Source organism: Thamnophis sirtalis, unplaced genomic scaffold (assembly GCF_051295495.1).
Source record: "Thamnophis sirtalis isolate CommonGarterSnake01/CBP01778 unplaced genomic scaffold, rThaSir2_p1.2 scaffold_2, whole genome shotgun sequence".
In the NCBI taxonomy this organism is placed as follows: Eukaryota; Metazoa; Chordata; class Lepidosauria; order Squamata; family Natricidae; genus Thamnophis; species Thamnophis sirtalis.
The window spans coordinates 45442869-45468258 of record NW_028261382.1 but is presented as its reverse complement, the minus strand read 5'-3'; the positions used below and the strand labels follow the sequence as shown (position 1 = coordinate 45468258).

The following is a 25390-nucleotide window of genomic DNA, read 5'->3' as shown; positions in this document are numbered from 1 at the left end:
CGTTCTCAAGAGGGACGAGGTGGTTTCCCCCCCCCCCCCGCCTGTCCTCCTGAACTCTTTTAAAAAGGATTTAATTTAAAATTCAATAAATCGGGATTGTTCTCCGCTTTCATTTTGATGGGAGCCCCGCTTCGATCCGGAGTAAAAAAAGTGGGAGCGTTAAGGTGAGGAAAGCGAAGCGAAGAGGAGGAAAAATATATCGGCGCCTCGCTTCTGGCTCACCTGGTGGCCGCTCCTCCCTCCCTTTCTTTCTTTCTTTCTTTCTTTCTTTTCTTTCTTTCTTTCTTTCTTTCTTTCTTTCCTTCCTTCTCTTTCTTTCTTTCTTTCCTTCTCTTTCTTCTTTCTTTCCTTCCTTCCTTTCCTTCCCCCCCCCCCACCTCCCACCTTCCCTTTGAACCTTGAGCCTCGCGCGCCAGGGGAAAGTTTTTTTGGAACGTTCGCCCAAGACGAACGTTCCAAGGATCGAACGTTCGCGGCGCCAAGGTTCGTTCCGGCGAGGCTCAACGTTCCATCGGGCGCGCACACGGAACACAGAACGTCCCGGAGCCCTTAATGGACGGATTCGGAAGTCGCCGGTGGTTTGGATTGATTGATTGATTGGTTATTGGTATTGGCCTACCTTCCTTCCTTCCTTTCTCTTTCCTTCCTTCCTTTTTCTTCTCTTTCTATCTCCCCTCTTTCTCTTTCTCTTCTCTCTTTCTTTCCTGTTTCGTTTTCTCCTCCTCCTCCTCTCCTCCTCCTCCCTCCGCCCTGGCGAGGGAAGCCAACTTGGGAAGTTCAACGGCGGCCAGACTAGCTGACCTCGAGCTCCCAAAATGCCCCGAGCTTTCCTGGTGAAAAAAACGTGCGTTTCGGGCCGGAGGAACTGGAGCGAGCTCCCCGACGAAGAACGAGGAGAGGTGTACGTGCCAGGTGAGTCTCGCGGGCGGGCGGGGACTGGGAGAGGTAGCAACGGGTCTGGCTTTTGGAACTATTGTTGCTGCTGCTGTTGTTGTTATCCTCAACAATAACACAACGAGGGTTCCGGGTTTTGCTACTTTGAAGCTAAAAAAACAAAACAAAAATCTGTGTTCTGAGTTGGGGAAACTATTGGAAAGAGTGAAGCGGATGTCCCATAGTGGATTGGGCCCAATGGGGGGGGGAGGGGAAAGAAAATGGGGAAGAGGCCCAGGGGGTTAATAGGGGCTCCTTTCTCGGGCCTGGGTCGTTTCCCTCCACCGCCCCGGGCTGTGAAGCGCGATCCTATACGCTCCACCTTATTTTTCAAGACGGGGAGGGGGGGGGAGGAGGAGGGCTGTGAAAGGTCCGTTATCAGGCATCACTTCAAAAAAAGAGGAATTTGCCTATTGTACTCCCGTCGGATTTTTTTTGTGGGGGGGGGAGTGTGGGGGGGAAGGGGGTCGAGGGGGGGGGGAGGTTGAAAAGCTGCTAATCACACCTGCCCAGCGATCCCATTGTGTCTCCCCTCCTCCCGCCCCCCGGCCTGGGAAGCGCAGTTAAGCGCAGCCTACTCCGCCTTCTGGAATGTTTGAACGCGCCGGCAATTTAGTGGTTGGTTGAGTTGGGGAGGCCGGAGGCGCAAATGGGAAGAGAAGAAAGGAAGGAAGAAAAAAAGGAAGGAGAGGAGGGAAGGAAGAAAGAAAGGAGGGAGAGGAGGAGGAGAGCAAGGGGAAGGAAGGGAGGAGGGAGAAGGAAGAAAGGTAAGGAGAGGAGGAGGAGGGAGAAGGAAGGAAGGAGAATTGGAAAGTAAGGGGAAGGGAGGAAGGAGAATAGAGAGAAAGAAGGAGAAGGAAGGAGAATTGGAGAACAAGGAGAAGGGGGAAAGGAGGAGAGAGAGGTGGAAGGAGAAAGAAGGAAGGGGAGGAGGGAAGAAAGGAAGGAGAATTGGAGAGCAAGGGGAAGGAAGAAAGGAGAATTGGAGAGCAAGGGGAAAGAAGGAGAGGAGGGAAGGAAGGAGGGAGGGAGAGGACAGGAGGTGGGAAGGCAGAAGAGGAGCGAAGGAAGAAAGGAAAAGGAAGGAGGAAAGCAAAGGGAAGGGAGGGAGGAGGAGAGAGAGAGGAGGAGGGAGAAGAAAGGAAGGAGAATTGGAGAGCAAGGGGAAAGAAGGAGAGGAGGGAAGGAGGGAGGGAGAGGACAGGAGGTGGGAAGGCAGAAGAGGAGCGAAGGAAGAAAGGAAAGAAGGAAGGAGGAGAGCAAAGGGAAGGGAGGGAGGAGGAGAGAGAGGAGGAGGGAGAAGGAAGGAAGGAGAATTGGAGAGCAAGGGGAAGGAAGGAGAGGAGGGAAGGAGGGAGGGAGAGGACAGGAGGTGGGAAGGCAGAAGAGGAGCGAAGGAAGAAAGGAAAGAAGGAAGGAGGAGAGCAAAGGGAAGGGAGGGAGGAGGAGAGAGAGGAGGAGGGAGAAGGAAGGAAGGAGAATTGGAGAGCAAGGGGAAGGAAGGAGAGGAGGGAAGGAAGGAGGGAGGGAGAGGACAGGAGGTGGGAAGGAAGAAGAGGAGCGAAGGAAGAAAGGAAAAGGAAGGAGGAAAGCAAAGGGAAGGGAGGGAGGAGGAGAGAGAGGAGGAGGGAGAAGGAAGGAAGGAGAATTGGAGAGCAAGGGGAAGGAAGGAGAGGAGGGAAGGAAGGAGGGAGGGAGAGGACAGGAGGTGGGAAGGCAGAAGAGGAGCGAAGGAAGAAAGGAAAGAAGGAAGGAGGAGAGCAAAGGGAAGGGAGGGAGGAGGAGAGAGAGGAGGAGGGAGAAGGAAGGAAGGAGAATTGGAGAGCAAGGGGAAGGAAGGAGAGGAGGGAAGGAGGGAGGGAGAGGACAGGAGGTGGGAAGGCAGAAGAGGAGCGAAGGAAGAAAGGAAAGGAAGGAGGAAAGCAAAGGGAAGGGAGGGAGGAGGAGAGAGAGAGGAGGAGGGAGAAGAAAGGAAGGAGAATTGGAGAGCAAGGGGAAGGAAGGAGAGGAGGGAAGGAAGGAGGGAGGGAGAGGACAGGAGGTGGGAAGGCAGAAGAGGAGCGAAGGAAGAAAGGAAAGAAGGAAGGAGGAGAGCAAAGGGAAGGGAGGGAGGAGGAGAGAGAGGAGGAGGGAGAAGGAAGGAAGGAGAATTGGAGAGCAAGGGGAAGGAAGGAGAGGAGGGAAGGAGGGAGGGAGAGGACAGGAGGTGGGAAGGCAGAAGAGGAGCGAAGGAAGAAAGGAAAGAAGGAAGGAGGAAAGCAAAGGGAAGGGAGGGAGGAGGAGAGAGAGAGGAGGAGGGAGAAGAAAGGAAGGAGAATTGGAGAGCAAGGGGAAGGAAGGAGAGGAGGGAAGGAAGGAGGGAGAGGACAGGAGGTGGGAAGGCAGAAGAGGAGCGAAGGAAGAAAGGAAAGAAGGGAGGAGAGCAAAGGGAAGGGAGGGAGGAGGAGAGAGAGGAGGAGGGAGAAGGAAGGAAGGAGAATTGGAGAGCAAGGGGAAAGAAGGAGAGGAGGGAAGGAAGGAGGGAGGGAGAGGACAGGAGGTGGGAAGGAAGAAGAGGAGCGAAGGAAGAAAGGAAAAGGAAGGAGGAAAGCAAAGGGAAGGGAGGGAGGAGGAGAGAGAGAGGAGGAGGGAGAAGAAAGGAAGGAGAATTGGAGAGCAAGGGGAAGGAAGAAAGGAGAATTGGAGAGCAAGGGGAAGGAAGGAGAGGAGGGAAGGAAGGAGGGAGAGGACAGGAGGAGAAAGGAAAGAAGGAAGGAGGAAAGCAGAAGGAGAATTGGAGAAGAGGAGCGAAGAAAAGAAGGAGGAGACAAGGGAGGGGAGGGAGAAGGAAGGAAGGAGAATTGGAGAGCAAGGGGAAGGAAGGAGAGGAGGGAAGGAGGGAGGGAGAGGACAGGAGGTGGGAAGGCAGAAGAGGAGCGAAGGAAGAAAGGAAAGAAGGAAGGAGGAAAGCAAAGGGAAGGGAGGGAGGAGGAGAGAGAGAGGAGGAGGGAGAAGAAAGGAAGGAGAATTGGAGAGCAAGGGGAAGGAAGGAGAGGAGGGAAGGAAGGAGGGAGGGAGAGGACAGGAGGTGGGAAGGCAGAAGAGGAGCGAAGGAAGAAAGGAAAGAAGGAAGGAGGAGAGCAAAGGGAAGGGAGGGAGGAGGAGAGAGAGGAGGAGGGAGAAGGAAGGAAGGAGAATTGGAGAGCAAGGGGAAGGAAGGAGAGGAGGGAAGGAGGGAGGGAGAGGACAGGAGGTGGGAAGGCAGAAGAGGAGCGAAGGAAGAAAGGAAAGAAGGAAGGAGGAAAGCAAAGGGAAGGGAGGGAGGAGGAGAGAGAGAGGAGGAGGGAGAAGAAAGGAAGGAGAATTGGAGAGCAAGGGGAAAGAAGGAGAGGAGGGAAGGAAGGAGGGAGGAGAGGACAGGAGGTGGGAAGGCAGAAGAGGAGCGAAGGAAGAAAGGAAAGAAGGAAGGAGGAGAGCAAAGGGAAGGGAGGGAGGAAGAGAGAGAGGAGGAGGGAGAAGGAAGGAAGGAGAATTGGAGAGCAAGGGAAGGAAGGAGAGGAGGGAAGGAAGGAGGGAGGGAGAGGACAGGAGGTGGGAAGGCAGAAGAGGAGCGAAGGAAGAAAGGAAAGAAGGAAGGAGGAGAGCAAAGGGAAGGGAGGGAGGAGGAGAGAGAGAGGAGGAGGGAGAAGAAAGGAAGGAGAATTGGAGAGCAAGGGGAAGGAAGGAAGGAAGGAGGAGGGAGAAGGAAGGAGAATTGGAGAGCAAGGGGAAGGAAGGAAGGAGGGAGAGGACAGGAGGTGGGAAGGCAGAAGAGGAGCGAAGGAAGAAAGGAAAGAAGGAAGAAGGAGAGCAAAGGGAAGGGAGGGAGGAGTAGAGAGAGGAGTAGAGAGAAGAAAGGAAGGAGAATTGGAGAGCAAGGGGAAAGAAGGAGAGGAGGGAAGGAAGGAGGGAGGGAGAGGACAGGAGGTGGGAAGGAAGAAGAGGAGCGAAGGAAGAAAGGAAAGAAGGAAGAAGGAGAGCAAAGGGAAGGGAGGGAGGAGTAGAGAGAGGAGTAGAGAGAAGAAAGGAAGGAGAATTGGAGAGCAAGGAGAAGGAAGGAGAGATGGCTCTGGAAAAAGAGGGGAGGGCATGCTTTCTTCTTCTTCTTCCTTTCTTTTCCAAGCTCAAGATAGGATGGGAAGTTGAAGGTGAGGATCAGGGGCAAGGAAGGTGAACTTTGCCCTTGCTGAGATTGGAGTGGTTGTTGTAAACGGGCAACAATTTGCTCCATGTAACGTTTTCCCCCCCTTCTTAATAATAAATGGCAACAGCGTAGAATCAAAGGCACCAATCAAAGAGAATATTTGGTTAACTTGGGGTTGAAATGAGGAGCCCCCCCCCCCGGTGCTCTCTGAGCTTGGTGGTTTTCTTGCAGACGTTTCATGACCCAACTAGGCAACATCATCAGTGCTAGAAGGGAATGGGGATTGTGGGGAGGAGGAGGAGGGATGAAGGAGGAAGAAGCAGAGAGAAAAGGAGGAGGATTGTGGGGTCCTTGGTGCTCTCTGAGCTTGGTGGTTTTCTTGCAGACGTTTCATGACCCAACTAGGGAACATCATCAGTGCTAGAAGGGGTTTGCTCTCGGTTTATCTGTCCCTTCTAACACTGATGATGTTCCCTAGTTGGGTCATGAAACGTCTACAAGAGCTCAGACACCACCGAGGACCTCCTCACCCAATAATAACAGCTGCAAGGGGCCTTAGAGGTCTTCCAGTCCACCCCCACCCACCCTTGCTCAATCAGGAGACCCTGTATCAGCCCAGACAAATGGCTTGTCCAGTCTCTGCTTTAAAAAAACCCTCCAATCCCTGGACTCCTGGGAAAATATTCTATAATGTTCTTTAGAGGAAGCGTCTAGACCAGTGTTTCTCAACGTTGGCAACTTGAAGATGTCCGGACTTCAACTCCCAGAATTCCCCAGCCAGCGAATGCTGGCTGGGGAATTCTGGGAGTTGAAGCCCGGACATCTTCAAGTTGCCAACGTTGAGAAACACTGGTCTAGAAGAAGAACAACAAATGAAAAACAATTAACCAGGTTCCGTAAATGTTGAATAAGGAGAATGACGTTACCTAGTAGGGTGGCGAAACGTTCAGAAACGGAATTGAAACACGCTTCGCAGAGGAAACCGCGGCCCGAAATCTAAAAACCCGAGCGGCGACGGTTTTCTCTCTCCCCCCCCCTTCCCCACAATAAACCAGGATTAAGTTGTAAATATTCACATGACAGGCTAGGGTTGGTTTTTAAATAAAGGGGAAGGGGGTGGTGGTTGATGGCTTGGTGGTTGGGAATCCAGCCCCCTTGCTTAGCCCAGAGGAGAGCCGACGGTGAGAAACCGTTCCCTCTCTGCGGAACGAAGGCAGCCTCACGATGGGCGTGTGTGTGTGTATGTGTGTGTGTGTGTGTGTGTGTGGGCTTGGGCCAGGTTAAACTGGTTTGCTTCATGAATTGTGGCTGGATGGATTTGCTGACCAAGTTGAGGCATAGCTTGTTTACCCATCCCGTCTCCTGGGCTGGCCCTGTTTGTGGAACTGTGAATGAGCCAGAGACAACCCGGGGTCTCTAGCGTTTCCCAGAATGCTCAGCAGCGGGGGGAAGGCCCGCCCCCTGGGATTTGGGGCAAATGGCCCAGCTAGCTGGGGGATTCTGGGAGCTGAAATCTAAAACCCTTCAGATCGGTTCAAGGAAGAGGTGCATAGAGGTTTTCAACAGGAGACGGTGAGTTCTAGTCCCATTTTAGCCATGAAAGCCAGCTGGGTGGCTTTGGGCCAATCACCAGGAGACAGTGAGTTCTAGTTCTCCTTTGGGTATTAAAGCCAGCTGGGTGACTTTGGGCCAATCACCAGGAGACAGTGAGTTCTAGTCCTCCCTTGGGCATGAAAGCCAAATAGGAGACTTTGGGCCAATCACCAGGCGACTGTGAGTTCTAGTTCCATTTGTCCATGAAAGTCAGCTGGGTGACTTTGGGCCAATCACCAGGGGACAGTGAGTTCTAGTCCCACCTTAGGCATGAAAGCCAGCTGGGTGACTGAGCCAATCACCGGGAGACGGCGAGTTCTAGTTCTCCCTTTGGCATTAAATCCAGTTGGATGACTTTGGGCGAATCACCAGGTGACTGTGAGTTCTAGTTCCATTTATCCATGAAAGTCAGCTGGGTGACTTTGGGCCAATCACCAGGGGACAATGAGTTCTAGTCCCCCCCTTAGGCATGAAAGACAGCTGGGTGACTTTGGGCCAATCACCAGGAGACGGCGAGTTCTAGTTCTCCCTTTGGCATTAAATCCAGTTGGATGACTTTGGGCCAATCACCAGGAGACTCGTGAGTTCTAGTCCCATTTAACCATGGAAGCCAGCTGGGTGACTTTGGGCCAGTCTTACTCGCCCAGCCCAGCCCACCTCGCAAGGTTGTCGTTGTGGAAAAATAGGAGGGGGGGGAAATGGGATGGGTTACATTCGCCCCCTGAAGAGTTATTTCTAAAAAATAAGAAAGGTGAGGTACAAATTTAAAAAAGTAACACATTTTTTTTCAAAAATCCACCTGGAACCTGGCAAGTTTTCTCCCTCTACCTCCAATCCTTATTGTTTAATTCTGATTGAGGACAATCCTTTTCTGCCTTGTTTCCTTTTGGCCAACGGTGTTTATTCATATATATATTTGAAGTCCCTCTGTTTCTGAATATGAATTTCCCTCTGGCAGGGGGGTTAGGGGGGAAAGATGGGGGTCAGGGGGGAACCTATAAGTGATTTTTTAGGAGAGGCCGCTAATATTTGGCGTAGGACATTTTTTGCATTACTTGGCAAGCTGCTACAGCCTCCACTTTAGGAGCCTGTAATTAGCATCTAATTAATCATGCTGGCAGCCTGATTCCAGGTTCGTGAGTCGAGAGGAACATTCCGGCGTGGTTCCCGCCATCTTGCTTTCCTGGAGCGGTCCAGAAGGATCCGGAAATGCAAAACGAAGCCGCCGATGGACCTGTTAGCTGGCCCACCTCAGAACCTCTTTTGGGAAGGACAATGAAAACGATAAACAGTTTTTAGATTTAAGTCTTGCCCAGAAGTTTTGCGTTTTTTCCCCTTTCTTGGCTTCTGTTGTTATTCGTGAAGACGTGTCCGACCCATTGCGACTCCCTGGACAACGTTCCTCCAGGCCTTCCTGTCCTCTCCCATCCTCTGGAGTCCGTTGAAGCTCAGGTTGGCTGCTTCAGTGACTCCATCCAGCCACCTCCTTCTCTGACGTTCCCTTCTTCTTCTTTTGGACCCTTCTTCTTCTTTTGCCCTCCATCGTTCCCAGCATGAGGCTCTTCTCCAGGGAGTCCTTCTTCCTTCTCATCAGGTGGCCAAAGTCTTTGAGTTTCTTCTTCAGGATCTGGCCTTCTAAAGAGCAGCCAGGGTTGATGTCTTCTAGGACTGACCGGTTGGATGGCCTTGCAGTCCAAGGGACTCAATGCAGGAGTCTTCTCCAGCACCAGAGTTCAAAGGCCTCCATTCTTTAGCGCTCAGCCTTCCTTATGGTCCAACCTTCACAGCCATCCGTTGCAACTGGGGAAATCAGTTGGCTTCGTGGTTTCTAGCATCCTATAAACAACCCTGCCAGATAGGCTGGGTAGAGATGGGGAGGGGGAGAGAGGGAGGGAGAGGAAAGAGAGACAGGGAGAGAGAAGGAGAGAAACAGGGAAAGAGGGAGGGAGAGGAAAGAAAGGGATAGAGAGAGATAGGGAGAAGGAGAACGGGAGAGAGAAAGGGAGAGAGAGGGAAGGATAGAAAAAGAGGGGGGAGGGAGGGAGAGGAAAGAGGGATAGGGAGAAGAGATGGAGGGAGACAGGGAAAGAGCAGGTGGGGAGAGGAAAGAGACGGAGAGGGAGAGGAAAGAAAGGGAAAGAGAGGGAGAAGAGAAGGAGAGGGGGAAAAGAGAGGGAGAGAGTGCAGGAGGGAGAGAGGGAGAGGGAAAGAGGGAGAGAGAGAGAGAGAGACAGAGCAGGAGGGAGAGGAAAGAGAGGGAGAGACCGCAGGAGGGAGAGGGGGAGAGGGAAAGAGGGAGGGATGGGGAGAGAGGAAGGAGAGGGAAAAAGATGGGACAGAGCAGGAGGGGATAGAAGAGATGGGGAGAGACCGAGAAGGAGAGAAGGAAGGAAAGAAAGGGAGAGGGAGAGAGACGGAGGAGGAGGAGAGCGGGAAAGAGCGTGGGCAAGAGAGGGAAAGAGGGAGGGATGGAGGGAGAGGAAAGGAAGGGAAAGAGAAGAGGCGGGGGAAAGAGAGAGTGGGAGAGAGTGCAGGAGAGGGAGGGAAAGAGGAAGGAAAGAGGAAGGAGAGGGAGAATAGATGGAGAGAGACAGAGAAAGAGAGCAGGAGGGAGAGGAAAGGGAAAGAGAGAGAGAGACAGAAATTGATTCTCCCCAAGTGTTTTGGGGCTGAGTTGTGTGTCTGTGTCTCTGTGTGTCTCTGTGTGTATGTGTGAACAAAGATCTTGAGGCTTCAGTTTTGGGCCTCATAACATGGGTAGCAAACTTGGGGTTTGGATCCCCCCATTGTCTTGCCTTGGCTGATGGCATCAAGGGGCTGTGTTGCATATCACTGAAGGAGTGGGAACAAGGAGAGGTTGGGTCTCAGGCCCCCACGCCCCCAAAAGCAGTGGAGGGGGGCAGCGTGAAACCCCTTCTTTACGACCAATCACCCGGGACGCTCGCATTTCAAATCCAAAACTGATGGGTTTTTATTTATTTCTTCCATTTTAAAATGCCAGGAAAACATCCACTTGCTAACTTAACTCCAGTGAAAGATCAGCGAGGATCGGTAATCTTGGGAAAAGGATGGAATACAGGCAGTCCTCGATTTACAACCGTCCAAAGTTACAACGGTGTTGAAAACAGGGACTTGCGATCGTTTTTCACACTTAACGACCGTTGCAGCATCCCCGTGGTTGCGTGATCAAACCTCAGACGCCTGGCAACTGGCATTTACAGGTAGTCCTCGGCTTACGACCACAAATTTGCGATGCTAAGCTAAGCTAAGGCATTTGTTCGGCAAGCTTTGCCCCGTTTTACGACCGAGCTTACCGCAATTGCTAAGTGGATCATCGCGAAGGGGTTAAGTTAGTCCGCGCAGTCGTTAAGTGAATCTGGCTTCCCTCGTTGACTTGGCTTAGCAGAAGGCCGCAAAAGCGGATCGTGTGACCCCGGGGGTCACTGCAGCCGTCATAAATACAAGTCAGTGGCCAAACGTCTGAATTTTGTTCACGGGGAATGCTGTGACGGTCGTAAGTGTGAATAATGGTCGTAAGTCACTTTTTTTGAAACTTCGGTCACCAAACGGTTCGTGTCTGTGACGGTTGTGGTGCCCTGTGTGTGTGTGTCACATGATTCCTTCTTGCGACCTTCTGACAATGGGGATGAAACGATTAACAGCGTTGGAAGGGACCTTGTAGGTCATCTAGTCAAACCCCCCACCCACCCACCCAAGCCCGCTCACTCAACAACTGTATAACTAGCTTAACAACGGCAGGCATTTGCTTAACAACTAGGAACTCTTTGGCTTGGCAACGGGAATTTTACGCGCCGATTGTGGTTTTAAACCGAAAATCACCCAGCTGTGATTATGATCTGCACGACCAGCGAAACGGAGCTCCTGAGAACGTGAAGAGCGACGCATTCACAGAGATTAATTTATTTATTTTTAAACTGTTTCTGCTGTTAAATCATCCCAAATAACGCTGTTAATTCCTTTCAGTTCTTTAGCTTTGGAATGCGGTGCAATTTATGTTTGATTTAATATATATATATTTTTTTGGCACAGAACGTCGCCGATTCCTTTTAATTAAAAAAAAAAAGGCGAACTTAAAAGGCGAATAAATGTGCTGACAAATTTGATGGGCCTTGCCAGTTTACTTCGGGCTGCTCCGTCTAAGTGGAAAAGCGAAACGTGGGATTAAATTTTGGGGTGAAGGATGCCGTTGGATTGCGGGAACGGAGTTTTCATTTCTGGGTTTGGAAAACCAGCAGAAACTACTAGTAGTATTACGTACTAAGCTAGGTCATACTGTTAGGATGGTAGCTGGAAATATGGATATGAATTTTAAACTGTGTGAAATGATGTTTTGAATCTGGTGCACCCTTTGTCCCAAAAAGATTGTGTGTGTGTGTGTGTGTGTGTGTGTGTGTGTGAGAGAGAGAGAGAGAGAGAGAGAGAGAGAGAGAGAATGAGAGAGAGAGTGAGAGAAAGAATGGGAGGAGAATGGGAGAGAAAGAACCCAGAGGCAGAATAAAGAAAGAATAAGAAAAGATAGAATTGGGAGGGGAGGGAGGAGAATGAGAGAGAGAAAAGCAAGAGAGAGAGAGTGAAAGAGAAAGAATGAGGAAAAAGAGACAAAGAGAATGAGAAAAAGGGAGAGAGAGAAAACCAAGAGAGAGAACGAATGAGAAAGAATGAGGGGGGGGGGAGAATGAGAAAAGGGAGGACGAGAGAATGAGAGAAAGAACCAAGAGAGAGAATAAAGAGAAAGAATAAGAAAAGAGATAATCAGAAGGGGAGGGCAAGAACGAGAGAGAAAGAACAGAGAGAGAGAGAGAGAGAGAGAGAAAGAATGAAGAAAAGGAGATGAAGAGAATGAGAAAAAGGAAGGGGGAGAGAGAGAGTGTGTCTGTGTGTGTGTGTGTGAGAGAGAGAGAGAGAGAGAATGAGAGAAAGAACCAAGAGGCAGAATAAAGAAAGAATAAGAAAAGAGAGAATTGGGGAGGGGGTAGAGGGAGAATGAGAGAGAGAAAAGCAAGAGAGAGAGAGTGAAAGAAAAAGAATGAGGAAACAGAGACAAAGAGAATGAAAAAAGGGAGAGAGAGAAAACCAAGAGAGAGAATGAATGAGAAAGAATGAGGGGGGGAGAATGAGAAAAGGGAGGGCGAGAGAATGAGAGAAAGAACCGAGAGAGAATAAAGAGAAGGAATAGGAAAAGAGATAATCAGAAGGGGAGGACAAGAACGAGAGAGAAAGAACCAAGAGAGAGAGAGAGTGAAAGAATGAAGAAAAGGAGATGAAGAGAATGAGAAAAAGAAAGGGAGAGAGAGAGAGTGTGTGTGAGAGAGAGAGAATAAGAAAATGAGAGAGAGAGAATGAGAGAAAGAATGAGAGGAGAATGGGAGAGAAAGAACCAAGAGACAGAATAAAGAAAGAATAAGAAAAGAGAGAATTGGAGGGGAGAGGGAGAATGAGAGAGAGAAAAGCGAGAGAGAGAGAGTGAAAGAGAAAGAATGAGGAAACAGAGACAAAGATGAAAAATGAGAAAAAGGGAGAGAGAGAAAACCAAGAGAGAATGAATGAGAAAGAATGAGGGGGGGGGGAGGAAGAATGAGAAAAGGGAGAGAGAGAGAATGAGAGAAAGAGAAAGAATAGGAAAAGAGATAGTGAGAAAGGGAGGGCAAGAATGAGAGAAAAAGAGACAGAATGAAGAAAAGAAGACAAAGTGAATGAGAAAAAGCAAGGGAGAGAGAGAGAGAGAGAGAGAGAGAGAGAGAGAGAGAGAGAGAGAGAGAGAGAGAAAATAATAATGGATTGTTATGTAAGTATACATTTAAAAGGAGGCTGTATGTAAAATTATTAATATGACAGATGACGACTGGGAAGAAAAAAGGTATACAATTAAATAATTGAGCAAGAGAAATGTTATCAGAGCAGATATGTTAAGTTGTAATGTTAAACTAAGAAGAGATGTTTATAAAGAATTTGGTGGTAAGCTAGAACTATTACGACACCAATAAAAAATTGTATTTAGATGACATACTGATTAATGACGGATGAAATGTTTATTTTAAAAGGAAAACAGTAAAAAAACTTTTACAAAAAAGAGAAGAAACTACCACTTACTGTGGTTCCCCGAAAATAAGACCGGGTCTTATTTTCTTTTGAACCCCCCTAAAAAAATCAGCCTTATTTTGGGGGAGGGCTTATTATTTTTGGGGTGCAGGAGGCGGCGAGCGTGGGCACCTCATGGCTGCGGCTGTGTTGCAATATTTTCAGGGGAGGGCTGATTTTAGCGCATGCACTCAAAAGCCCGACTGGACTTATTATCTGGAGGAAGGTCTTATTTTTGGGGAAACGGGGTAGAAGTACATAATATACTTCTTATATAAGAAGAACCATATAAGACTTACAACACTTTGCGTTTCAAGACCGTTCAATGTGACAAACGTCGCCAAGAAAAAGGGACTTATGGCCGTTTTTCACACTTACGACCGTTGCGTCGCCATGGTCACAATTCAGACGTCTGGTGACTAGCTCATATTTATGACGGTTGCAGGGCCCCGCGGGGGTCACGCGATCCCCTTCTGGCAAAGCAACGTCCATGGGGAGGCCCGATTCATTTAACAACCGTGTGACTGATTTAAGCACCGCAGTGATTCGCTTAACAAACGCGGCAAGGAAAGTCGTAAAGTGGAGGAGAATGTCACTTAACAGGCGTCTCATTTAGCTATGTAAATTTTGGGGCCCCGTTGCGTTTGCAAGTCGAGGATTTACTCGTACTTACGACGGTTGTGGTCTCCTGGTATCGCACGATTCCCATTTTGTGACTTTCTGACAATTCAATGAGGAGGCCGGATCCACTTAACAATTGTGGTAAGAAAGGTTGTAAAACGGGGCAAAACTCACTTAACAACTTAGGATTCTCCCGGTCGCAAAAGGGAATCACCTGACCACCTCCCTCCTCCCCCCTGAGACACTGCAACCGTCATAAATACGGGCCAGCTGCCAAGCCTCTGAATTTTTACTACATGGCCATGTGGATGCTGCAACGGCCATTAAGAGTGAAAAACGGCCCCTCGGTCACCTTTTTCAGTGCCGTTGTAACTTTGAATGGTCATTAAATGGTTCATGTTTATGAAGGTTGCAGCGTCCCAGGACCTTCTGACAAGCGATGTCAATGGGGAAGCCAGATTCACTTAACAACTGTGTAACTGGCGTTAAGAACTGCAGTGATTCACTTAACAACTGAATAACTAGCTTAAGATCTGCAGTCTCACTTAACAACTGTGTAACTAGCTTAAGAACTGCAGTGATTCATTTAACAATTGAGTAACTAGCTTAACTGCAGTGATTCACTTAACAACTGTGTAACTAGCGTTAAGAACTGCAGTGATTCACTTAACAACTGAATAACTAGCTTAAGATCTGCAGTCTCACTTAACAACTGTGTAACTAGCTTAAGAACTGCAGTGATTCATTTAACAACTGCATAACTAGCTTAAGAACTGCAGTGATTCACTTAACAATTGAGTAACTAGCTTAACTGCAGTGATTCACTTAACAACTATGTAACTAGCGTTAAGAACTGCAGTGATTCACTTAACAACTTTGTAACAAGCTTAAGAACTGCAGTGATTCACTTAACAACTGTGTAACTAGCTTAAGAAGTGCAGTGATTCACTTAACAACTGCGTATCTAGCTTAAGAACTGCAGTGATTCACTTAACTTTGTAATTAGGTTAAGAACTGCAGTGATTTACTTAACAATTGCATAACTAGCTTAAGAACTGCAGTGATTCACTTAACAACTGTGTAACAAGCTTAAGAACTTAACACTTAACAACTGTGTAACTAGCTTAACTGCAGTGATTCACTTAACAACTGTGGCAAGAAAGCCCGTCAAACAGGGCAAAACACACTTCACAAACGCTTCGAAATGGACATTTGGCGCGCTGATTGGGGTCCTAAATCGGAGATTACCCGCAGAACTCCCAGATATGATTACAATCTGCTTAAAAACGACCCCGTTGTAAGTCGAGGACTTCCTTCTGCTGGGCTGTCTGTCTGTCTTTCTTTTTCCCGTCATACAACGGAAAGAATGGGACCACTTTTGTAATGTTCTTTGCCTGAATTTTAAGGGCAGTTGCAACACGCAGCCTGCTCCTTACTCCACCTTTCTGGAGGCAGGTGATGGGCCCTTAAAATGTGGCGCCAGCCCCGGAAACGGTTAATTAACTCGCTGGGTTGGGCCGCGCTTTCCAATAACATCCCGGTCAACCGGTTCCAGGCTGTTTACAGCGAGTGCAGCTGGCGTTGGGTCCTGATAGAGGGACGCCGATTTTTTTTGTTGTTTTTCGGGGGAGGAAAGGGGAGTGGGAATCTCGTGCTTGGTTTCCAAACGTTTTGCAAAAGTCATGAGGACTAGCGCCTTGGCCAGCCTTGCGAAACTGCCCCTTTGGCTTGTTTTTGCGCTGGCCTCGTTTCATCTCCCAACCTGGGGCTGGTTTTTCCAGGTATACCTGGAGGCGAGCCAGCTCCGAGAGGCGTTCGTGGAGGGGGGTGGGGGCGGGAAATAAACCCCGAATGCGGCTTTTGATAAGTGTTCCTAGAGACTCGAGTTTTTTTTCCTCCGACTGGGGAAAATTAGTTTAGTTTTTTTAGTTTAGTTTTAGTTTAGTTTTAGTTCAGTTTTAGTTTAGGTTTAGTTTAGGTTTAGTTTAGGTTTAGTTTTCTTTAGTTTAGTTTTAGTTTAGTTTTAGTTTAGTTTTAGTTTAGTTTTAGTTTAGTTTTAGTTTAGTTTTAGTTTAGTTTTAGTTTTAGTTTAGTTTAGTTTTAGTTTAGTTTTAGTTTAGTTTTAGTTTAGTTTTAGTTTAGTTTTAGTTTAGTTTTAGTTTAGTTTTAGTTTAGTTTTAGTTTAGTTTTAGTTTAGTTTAGTTTAGTTTTAGTTTAGTTTTAGTTTAGTTTTAGTTTAGTTTTAGTTTAGTTTTAGTTTAGTTTTAGTTTAGTTTAGTTTAGTTTTAGTTTAGTTTTAGTTTAGTTTTAGTTTAGTTTTAGTTTAGTTTTAGTTTAGTTTTAGTTTAGTTTTAGTTTAGTTTTAGTTTAGTTTTAGTTTAGTTTTAGTTTAGTTTAGTTTAGTTTTAGTTTTCGTTTAGTTTAGTTTTCGTTTAGTTTAGTTTTCGTTTCGTTTCGTTTTCGTTTACTTTTAGTTAGTTTACTCTACTCTATTCTACTCCACTCCACTCCACTCCATACTCCGCCCTCTATTCTACTCCTTTACTTTAATTTCCTCTGCTCTACTCCACTCCTCTATTCTACTCTCCTTTACTTTATTTACGCTACTCTCCTTTTCTTTACTTTTCTTTACTTTATTTTCCCCTACTTCACTTTCCTTTCCTTCATTGTCACTGCACCTCGTACAACGAAATTAAATGCCCTCTTCAGTGTACATTAGAACTATCAAAACACAAACACACCTCCTTCACGTTCAATCCATAATTGAAACTGAAAACTCCTGATATTGCATTAATATTGCACTGTGCCGTAGAATTCAATAGGGTTGCTGCCCCTGGGAGAGAAGCTGTTTTTTCAGCCTGTTTGTCCTGGTTTTTATTCTCCTGTACCGGCTGCCAGAGGGTAATAGTTAAAAAAAAAAAAGGATGCCCAGGATGAGATGGATCTTTAAGGATGTTTTGAACTTTCTTAAGGCACGGGGGCTATAAAGCTCTTCCAAAGAGGGGAGGGGGCAACCCATGACCTTCTGGGCCATGACTTCGACCCTCTGGAGCCCTGTCCTATCTGCCCCTGTGCAATTGGCAAACCAGACCCAGGGGCACTAAGTTAAAACACTCTCTATGGTGCAGCGGTAGAAGGTCACCAGCCGTTTCCCTTCAGTTGTTGCTTCCTGAGAAGTCTCAGGGAGTATCATCCCTGCTGGGCCCTTCTGACCAGTGTTGCAATGTGAATTACCCCAGATCAGGTAACCAAGGTGGCGCAGTGGTTAAATGCAGCACTGCAGGCTACTGCTAGATCAGCAGTTCAGCGGTTCAAATCTCACCAGCTCAGGGTTGACTCAGCCTTCCATCCTTCCGAGGTGGGTAAAATGAGGACCCAGATTGTTGGGGGCAATATGCTGACTCTCTGTAAACCGCTTAGAGAGGCCTGAAAGGCCTATGAAGCGGTATATAAGTCTACTGCTATTGCTATTGCTATCTTTTTATGACGACATCGAGAAACTTAAAACTGGCCACTTGCTCCCTTGATAAGCAAGGGCTGGATATCTGATCTATTCCTTCGACAGACGGCTATAAACTCCTTGGTCTTGTTGATGTGAAGGAGCAAATTATGGTCTCCAAATCACGAAACCGTCCCACCTCATCTCGATAGGCAGACTCAGCCCCCCCCCCCCCCGGATATGAGTCCCACCGCTGTGGTATCATCTGCAAATTTAGTAATAGTTTTACTAGCGTGAGTGGGAATGCAGTCGCGCACATGAAAAGCATAGAGTTAAGAGACCTTCTTTTTGAGCGGTGCCATTAAATTCGGTTCCGGTTAGATGTGATCTGGAGCACGGCCGTTCTCGCGTGGAGAGAAGGAGCAGGAGCCGAGGCGAGATTTAAAAAAGGATTTTGGGGAAAGGTGGTGCACAATGAGATCTAGGAGCATGGAGGGTTTGCCTTCACTGTGGTTTGGTGTGTTGTGCGATATCTCGGGCCGCCATGATAAGGTTTTGAATGGGGTTTGCTAATTAGGGCATTTTAGACTCTAGAAAGCTGGACAAAACTTAACCAGAGGTGGATTAAAGAAAATGTGGGTTTGTTGGATGTTGAAGTCACACAGTAACGTTTCATCGTAGCTTAATCCTGGCTTAACATGAAGGGTGAGCATAGCCAGAACTGGTCACCCCGCGAAGATACTGCAACGTTTCTTCCTTCAAGCCACAAATCCTAGTTTTGATTTCCTTGCATCAGGCAAAGAGGGTTGTCGGTAGTTCTCGACTTGCGACCACTTTAGCGACGATTCAAAGTTATGTTAGCCGGTTAAATGTGTACAAGGGGAATCCTCGGCTTACGACCACAAGGGAAGTTTCCTCTGTTATGGAATGCGGTCGTTACAGTGAATTCCGCCCCATTTTACCGACTTTCTCGTCGCTCTTGTTAAGTGAATCCCTGCCAGGTGTGAAGTTAGTCACGTGGTCGTTAAGTGAAACTGGCTTTCCCCATTGACCTGAAGGCTGCAAAAGGGATGCTGCGACTCGTCGTAAATACGAGTCAGTGGCCAAACGTCTGAATTTTGATTACGCGGCCACGGGAAGAGTGCAACCGTCATCCGTGGGAAGTCACTTTTTCAGTGTCATCGTAGTTTTGAACGGTCACAAGTCAAGGACGACCATCTATATGACCTCTAGGAACCCCATCCCCTCCCTTTTTTAAAAAAGATCCCTTTTTCTCTTCTACAGTCTCCCTAGGCGGATATGCGCTCTGGAAAGACCCGAGCCTTCGGTGGCCGAGCCGCCATCTTTCCAGATGCCGCTGGACATGACCATCCGCAACTCCGTCTACGCGGCGGCTCAGCCCCACGGCGCGGCCCACGTCTCCAGCGGGGCACGGCAGGAAAACGAGTCCGACTTCGCGCACTCCAAAATCAAGGTGAGGACCGGACCGGCGGCTTTGTAAACCTCCGTTGATTCCAGATTGACGGCGAGTTGGGAAAGGACCTTGGAGGTCATCTAGTCCAACCCCCCCTCCCCTCCCACGGCCCAAGCGGGAGACCCCCACATCGTTTCTCACACTTCCTGAGGGTTTCGAAAGGGAGGTTGCACGCCTTAGAAAAAACAAATAACGATAATGAGAGGGGTGTGTGATTGTCTGGAAGCGGCTCCAAGGCTGGGCTTGATTAAATCAGAGGCGGGGTACAGATCAAGGGAAGGAAGTTAGTCATAGGGAAAAAATGGCTTCGGGGACCTGGGATGCCCCGGCGACGGTTGTGGGCGCGCTCACAAAATGGCAGGCACGTGCCGAAGATTGCTAGTTTCTGGCTGCCCTCATTTATTGGCTAAGAAATGCCTCAGATGAGAAAGGGAGGGACGGATTTTTGTTTTCTGCTCGGAGGGACTGTTATGTTTTCCTTTCTTTTATTTGTAATTAGCCGATAACCCGCAACCAATCTCCCTTACCAGAGGGAGCCCCCTTGTGGAGTACTGTGAAGCCGTAACCGTGGCAACTCCACTTGGCTGTACAGTAGAAGCCATTTTAAGGCACAACAGGCTGTAGCTTAACAGAACTTGAATCCAAAAGGCACACAATCACTCTCAAAAGTACTGTGATTTGATGCTATAGATATAATTCTTTCCTTTACATTTCAGCGGCCCAGGCGTTCCAGAGTTATGCTGGAACACACACACACACACAGACACACACCTCCCGACACACAGACCCCGAAGGGTGTTAGGGGTGTCTTACCCCCACAGTATTTTTTTCCAGAGAGTAAGATGGGAGGAAATGCTTACAGGGAGCTTAACAAACCATTGATGCAAAGTTACAATGACAGTGAAAAACACTGGCTTAGGACCAGTCCTCACACTTATGACTGGTCACAAAAGGGGATCATATGAGCCCGGGACAATGCAACTATCATAAATATGAGTCTGTCGCCAAGCATCTGAATTTTGATCCCGGGACCGCGAGGATGCTGCAACGGTCATAAGGGTGGAAAACGGTCATCTCTTTTTTTTCAGTGCTGTTAAAACTTTGAACGGTCACTAAATGAAAATGTTGCAAGTCGAGGACTTATTTAGATGTTGGATGGGATATTTCTAACGAGAGTTCTGATGACCGCAGCTTCAAAATGAGGATTGGGAGGGGGGGTGTCTCCCTTTTGGAAATCCCACCCATTAAAAATGCCATCGGGGGTTTGGAAATTCCAAACTAGATAGGGCAGTGCCTAAATCTTTCTGACTACTGGCAATCAGGAGGACTAGAACCTTAGCTTCGCTCTGATTGGCGAGGACCATATCTCAGGGGGGGGAAGTGGCGGGTTAGGGCAGTGGCCGGTCCGAGCGGAGCATCAAACCGAACCGCTTTCTTTGACCTCCCGCAGGTGAGCCCGGCCGACAGTCCCGTCGAGCAGTTTTCCTGTCCGTTTTGCCAAAAAGCTTTCTCCTACCAGCGGATGCTCAACCGTCACCTCAAGTGCCACAGCGAGATCAAACGTCACCTCTGTCCCTACTGCAACAAAGGGTTTAACGACACGTTTGACCTCAAGCGACACGTTCGGACGCACACAGGTGAGCTGACGCGGGGGGGGGGGGTGCGGCGGCGGCGGCTGGCGCCGTCACCGGTTCCCACGTGGCTGAGATTGATCTGAGAACCAGTGCCAGGAATGGCTTTTGGGATCCGGGCGGGGATTCATCAATATCCTTTAACAACCCCATAATCCCTTGGGGTGGTGTCTGGGCAACTGCATGGAGATGTTTTACTGGCCAGATGCCTTTCCCTGTTGCCGATGTGGAGTTTTATTCAGCAGATATATTCTCATTGTGCCCAGAGAGAGAAATATCAGCCTCTACCTAGGCTCGAACTGATTGATCGAGCTTCCTGATTGTGAGGCGAGAGGTCTACCTCTAGGCCACTGCACCTCGAATCCCAGCTGGGGATGATAGTCCCATAAAAAGACGGGTCCATAACTCTGGGTCTTTCTTAGACCCAGATCTATGGATATATAGGGGAGGGGGAGATTATGGTTAGAGGCAGTGCTCCCAGCTCTCCCTGGTGTACAATGCCAAAACAACAGTTGCGAACACCAAGGATGTCTCCCCCCAAAAAGGAGAAAAGGTGGTTGTGCCCGCACAATCAATCCTCCATTCTACGGTAGCCCTTGACTTATAACCACAACTGAGCCAAAATTTCTGTTGCTAAGCAAGACGGTTTCCTCGTGTGTCAACTTCCTTGTGTGTGTCCACTTTGCCAATAAAGAATTATATTCTATTCTCTATATTCTGTTCTTGTTCTTGTTCTTGTTCTTTTGTTCTTGTTCTTCTTGTTCTTCTTCTATTTCTGAATGTTCTGTTCTTGTTCTGATTCTATCCTATCCTATTTTCTCATCTACTCTACCCTACCCTGGTTCCACCACAAAAGCGCGTAGGACAAAATCGCGCTCGACAAAAGCGCGCTGTGACGTCATCACAGCGCGACGAAAAAGATCGAAAAATGTAAAAATAAAGGGAAAACCTTACCCTAAGCCCCCCAAACCTAACCCTAAACCTAACCCTAAACCTAACCGTTAAAGTAACGAAAAACGTAACGCTAAAACACTAACGCTAACGCTCTAAAGCTAACCCTAACCCTTAACCTAACCCTAACCCTAACCCTTACCTTTATGTGAATCGGCTTGCTTTAATTTAATTTTTATTAATTTTTATTTGAATTTTTCGATCTTTTTTGTTGCGCTGTGATGACGTCAAAGGCGCGATTTTGTCGATCGCGCTTTGTCGTCCGCGCGTTTGACGGGTCACGCCCACCCTACCCTATTCTACCCTACTCTATTCTATTTTCTATCCTATCCTATTTTCTCTACTCTACTTTCTATCCTATCCAATCCTATTTTCTCTTCTACTCTACCCTACCCTACTCTACTCAACCCTACTCTACTCTGTTTTCTTATCCTATCCTATTTTCTCTACTCTACTCTACCCTACTCTATTTTCTATCCTATCCTATTTTCTCTATTCAACTCTACCCTACTCTATTTCCTATCCTATCCTATCCTATTTTCTCTACTCTACTCTACCCTACTCTATTTTATCTGTTCTATTCTATTCTATCCTACCCTACCCTATTCTACTCTACTATTTCTATTCAGAATTCTCTTCTTTCTCCTCTCCATTATTTCTATTCAGAATTCTCTTCTCTGTCTATTCTATTTTAGTCTACTCTACTCTATTCTATTATTATAGACTGAATGGTGAAGTAGGGAAGGATTGATACTCTTTGCGGAATGCTGGTCATTTGCATCCTTTTAGAGAGTCGAGAGGTGTGGAGTCTTCTTGGAACTGCTGAAACGACTGGGTAGTAGGCTGGGAGATAGGCAATGTGATACCCCATGTCGTATCCCATCCCCATCTCCAAGTTGCCACAACGACCCTCTAAAAAGGATGCAAATGACCAGCTGTCTGCAAGGAGGATCAATCCTTCCCTTCCCCATCATCCAGTCAGAGCAGAAGAAGCTTCTTGGAGGAGAAGCGAAAGGTCTTTAAAGAAGACACAAATAAACCTCCAAGTGGCCTCAACGACCCTCTAAAAGGATGCAAATGGCCAGCTGTCTGCAAGGAATATAAATCCTTCCCTTCCCCACCATCCAGTCAGAGCTGAAGAAGCTTCTTGGAGGAGAAGCGAAAAGGTCTTTAAAGAAGACACAAATAAACATCCAAGTTGCCTCAATGACCCTCTAAAAGGATGCAAATGACCAGCTGTCTGCAAGGAGGATCAATCCTTCCCTTTCCCCACCATCCAGAGCAGAAGAAGCTTCTTGGAGGAGAAGTGAAAGGTCTTTAAAGAAAAAACAAGGAAGTCCAGTTGCCCCTTGAAAAAAGCAACTTTGGGGCATAAAATCAGGCAGCAACCGATTGTCTTGCTTAATGATGAAAATTCTAGTTCCAGCTGTAAATGGAGGATTGCCTGTCATTCTTAAGACAAGGGGACAAAGTCACCTGGGACTTCGCCACGAGCGCAACAACAGTTCTCGGGCAACCCAGGTCCGAGATGGCGAACCCATGGCACGGTGGCAGAGGTGGCACGCCGAGCCTTCTCTGTGGGCGGGCACCCTGCTGCCAGCTGCTCTCCTCTGGCTTCTGTTGGGCCAGCCAACTGCTCTTCACGGGTGCTGGAACACCTGAAAACAGCCAAACAAGGGGCGGTTTTTCAGGTTGTTTTTTTCAGGCCAATTATGGGGTCATTTTCAGTCTATTTTCTGGGCAGTTTTCAGACTATTTTTGCCCCCAAAACAGCTTGAAAATGACCCAAAAAACAGCTGAAAAAGGGTCATTTTGGGGCTGTTTTCAGATTATTTTGGGAGGCATTTTCAGTTCATTTTTCGGGCCATTTTAGGCCATTTTTCAGGCTAATTTTGCCCCAAAACACAGCTCAAGATTGTCCAAAAAACAGCCAGAAAATGGCCAAAGAAAAGGGCAATTTTTTCGGGCGGTTTCAGGTTGTTTTTTCATGCAGTTTTGGGCCATTTTAGTCCATTTTCTGTGCCATTTCAGGCTGTTTTGGCCCCCAAACAGCTTGAAAATGACCCAAACAGCCACAAAACGGCCAAAAAATGGGACCAATTTTCGGGCTGTTTTCAGGTTGTTTTTACAGACAGTTTTTGGGGCATTTGGGCCATTTTCAGTTCATTTAGGCCATTTTCCAGGCTAATTTTGCCCCCAAACACAGCTCAAAAGTGTCCCCCAAAACAGCCAGAAACTGACCAAAAAAGGGCCATTTTTCGGGTGGTTTTCAGGTTGTTTTTTCAGGTTGTTTTGGGACCATTTTTCAGGCTATTTTTGCCCCAAAACACAGCTCAAAATTGACCGAAAAACAGCCAAACAGTGGGCCATTTTTCGGGCTGTTTCCACGTTGTTTTTTCAGGCAGTTTTGGGGGCATTTTGGGACGTTTTCCAGGCTATTTGTGGCCCCCAAAACAGCTAGGGAATGATTGAAAAACGGCCTGAAAAACGGTCCCCAAATGCCCCCAAATAGGCATGCGGGTACCAGCCAGCTGATCTTTTGAGTTTCCAGCGCTCAGGTGGGCACAAGACCAGCTGGCCGGCATGAGAAGGCACACCGGCAGCATGGGTTTCTGGCACTCGGCGCGTGCATTCCATCCGGCCTGGTTTGGGGCTCTCGTTGCTGAAATGATTCTCCGCCCCCGATCCAGGTTGTCTGAATTCACCCTGGACCCTTCCTCTTCCTCCCCTGCAGGTGTGCGTCCTTATAAGTGTCAGCTGTGTGACAAAGCTTTCACCCAGCGTTGTTCCCTGGAGTCCCACCTGAAAAAAATCCACGGGGTACAGCAGAGTTACGCCTACAAGGAGCGGCGGGCTAAACTCTACGTCTGCGAGGACTGCGGATCGACGGCCGACAGCCAAGAAGGACACCTCCGACACCTCCAGGAGCAGCACCCCGACAGCCCGCTACTCCGGAAGGCCTCGCGCAAAGCGGCTACGGGCCTTCACAGCCTCATGGGCACCCCGAGTATCCTGCAGGGCTCTGGCCCTTGTTCCTAAAACATCCTGGCCTTTTTTGGGGGACACACACACACACACCGATGCGCCTTTGAACTTGGGAACTGGCCACTGGACCCAGCCACCACAACCGGTAGTTTGAATCCGGCGTGGGAAGGAGTTCTCCGTGAATCTTCCATGACGCGGCGGGGAAAAAAAATTTTTTTTTTTGGATCAGACTTCCGGATAGGATGAATGGTGGCTTTGAATGTTACAAAGAGCTCAATTGGGCTGCGTGGCAGGCCAAGGCTTGGAGGGGTGGGGCGGGGTGATTCTCAGAGGTCATCTATTCTGACCCCCTTTGGCCTAGGTAGGAAACGTGTTATCGGATGCAACTTAAGTCCCTTGCATTGGGGCTGCCTTAAAATCCTCGCTGGGGTGGTTACACACAATCGTGTCTCCGGCGCCTGGACGTGGAATCGTTGGTTAAGCGTTCTTTGAATCCGCCGCCTAGTTTCTCGCACCCGAATCCGAGGACTTTGACGAAATGGCGTGAAGATTTGGGGAGACCCCCTCAAGGCGAAATCCCTTTTTGAAAGTTCAAAAATGATTTGGCAAATTGATCCCGTCATCGCTGGGTTGTGTTCAAAGCGGAGGCTTTGGGTTCAAGAAGTGCTGGGATAGATTTCCTCCTTTGATTAAGGCAGGGGGTTGGACTAGATGACCTCATCACATGCCTTCGAGCTGTGTTAACTACTTTTTCTGCCTCAGGGCCCGGTCGGACTAGTCTGACCTTGGAAATTAAGTGCCTGGACTTGTCGGCTCTCAGGGCAGTTTTTGAACTGGGGATCCGTTTTTTTAAAACGGGAATCATCTCGGGATTCAATTGGGGTGACTGGATGAGGTTGTGCAAGCTTCCGTGATACACCCCATCTTTTTTCTCCCCAGAATTCAAACATTCTGGAATCCGGTGAGTTCTTTTTTTGTGTGTGTGTATGTGTGATCCTTTTTAAACTGATGCAGAAAAATATATTATTTATCCAGAGTCGAGCAGCCACCGATTTTGAGCTTTAGGGAAACATTTTTTTTAAAAAAAGATATAAAATACAGAAATGGATTGCTGATATAGGACTACATCATCAGCCTCGCCTCTTTGAAACGGGGCAGGGTGGGAAAAAAATGAATTATCATACAAGTTACAACGGTTTCCGAAGACTGTCGTAAGGGGTTTTATTATGTTTATTTAATACGATGAATGTGTGAAGACGGGGTCTCTCTACCACGAGACACCGAAGCTAATGTTTTTTTGGCATGGGAAAAGAGGCATTAAGCCAAACACCAGGGTGTGGATCTTGTTTACATGATCGGCCGGGCTTTCTCTTTTGACTTTGGGGGGGAAACGAGCTCGGCCTGTGAACTTTTAATGTTATTATGTTATCCGTAATCTATTCTTCTTCTTCCTCTCTTTACCTGTTATTAATTAAAATAAAGGAACTGGAGGCTCTCTGCAA

General features: G+C 48.0%; 1 protein-coding gene across 1 annotated transcript; it reads left to right on the top strand.

Annotated features, from left to right (window-relative positions):
- Window positions 1-788: 788 nt before the first annotated feature.
- Window positions 789-25390, top strand: OVOL1 (ovo like transcriptional repressor 1). Its single transcript, XM_087705273.1, has 4 exons — window positions 789-912; window positions 18132-18321; window positions 19772-19958; window positions 23638-25390. The coding sequence occupies exons 2-4, from the start codon at window positions 18199-18201 to the stop codon at window positions 23940-23942; spliced, it is 615 nt and encodes a 204-aa protein (XP_087561399.1). The 5' UTR covers window positions 789-912; window positions 18132-18198; the 3' UTR covers window positions 23943-25390.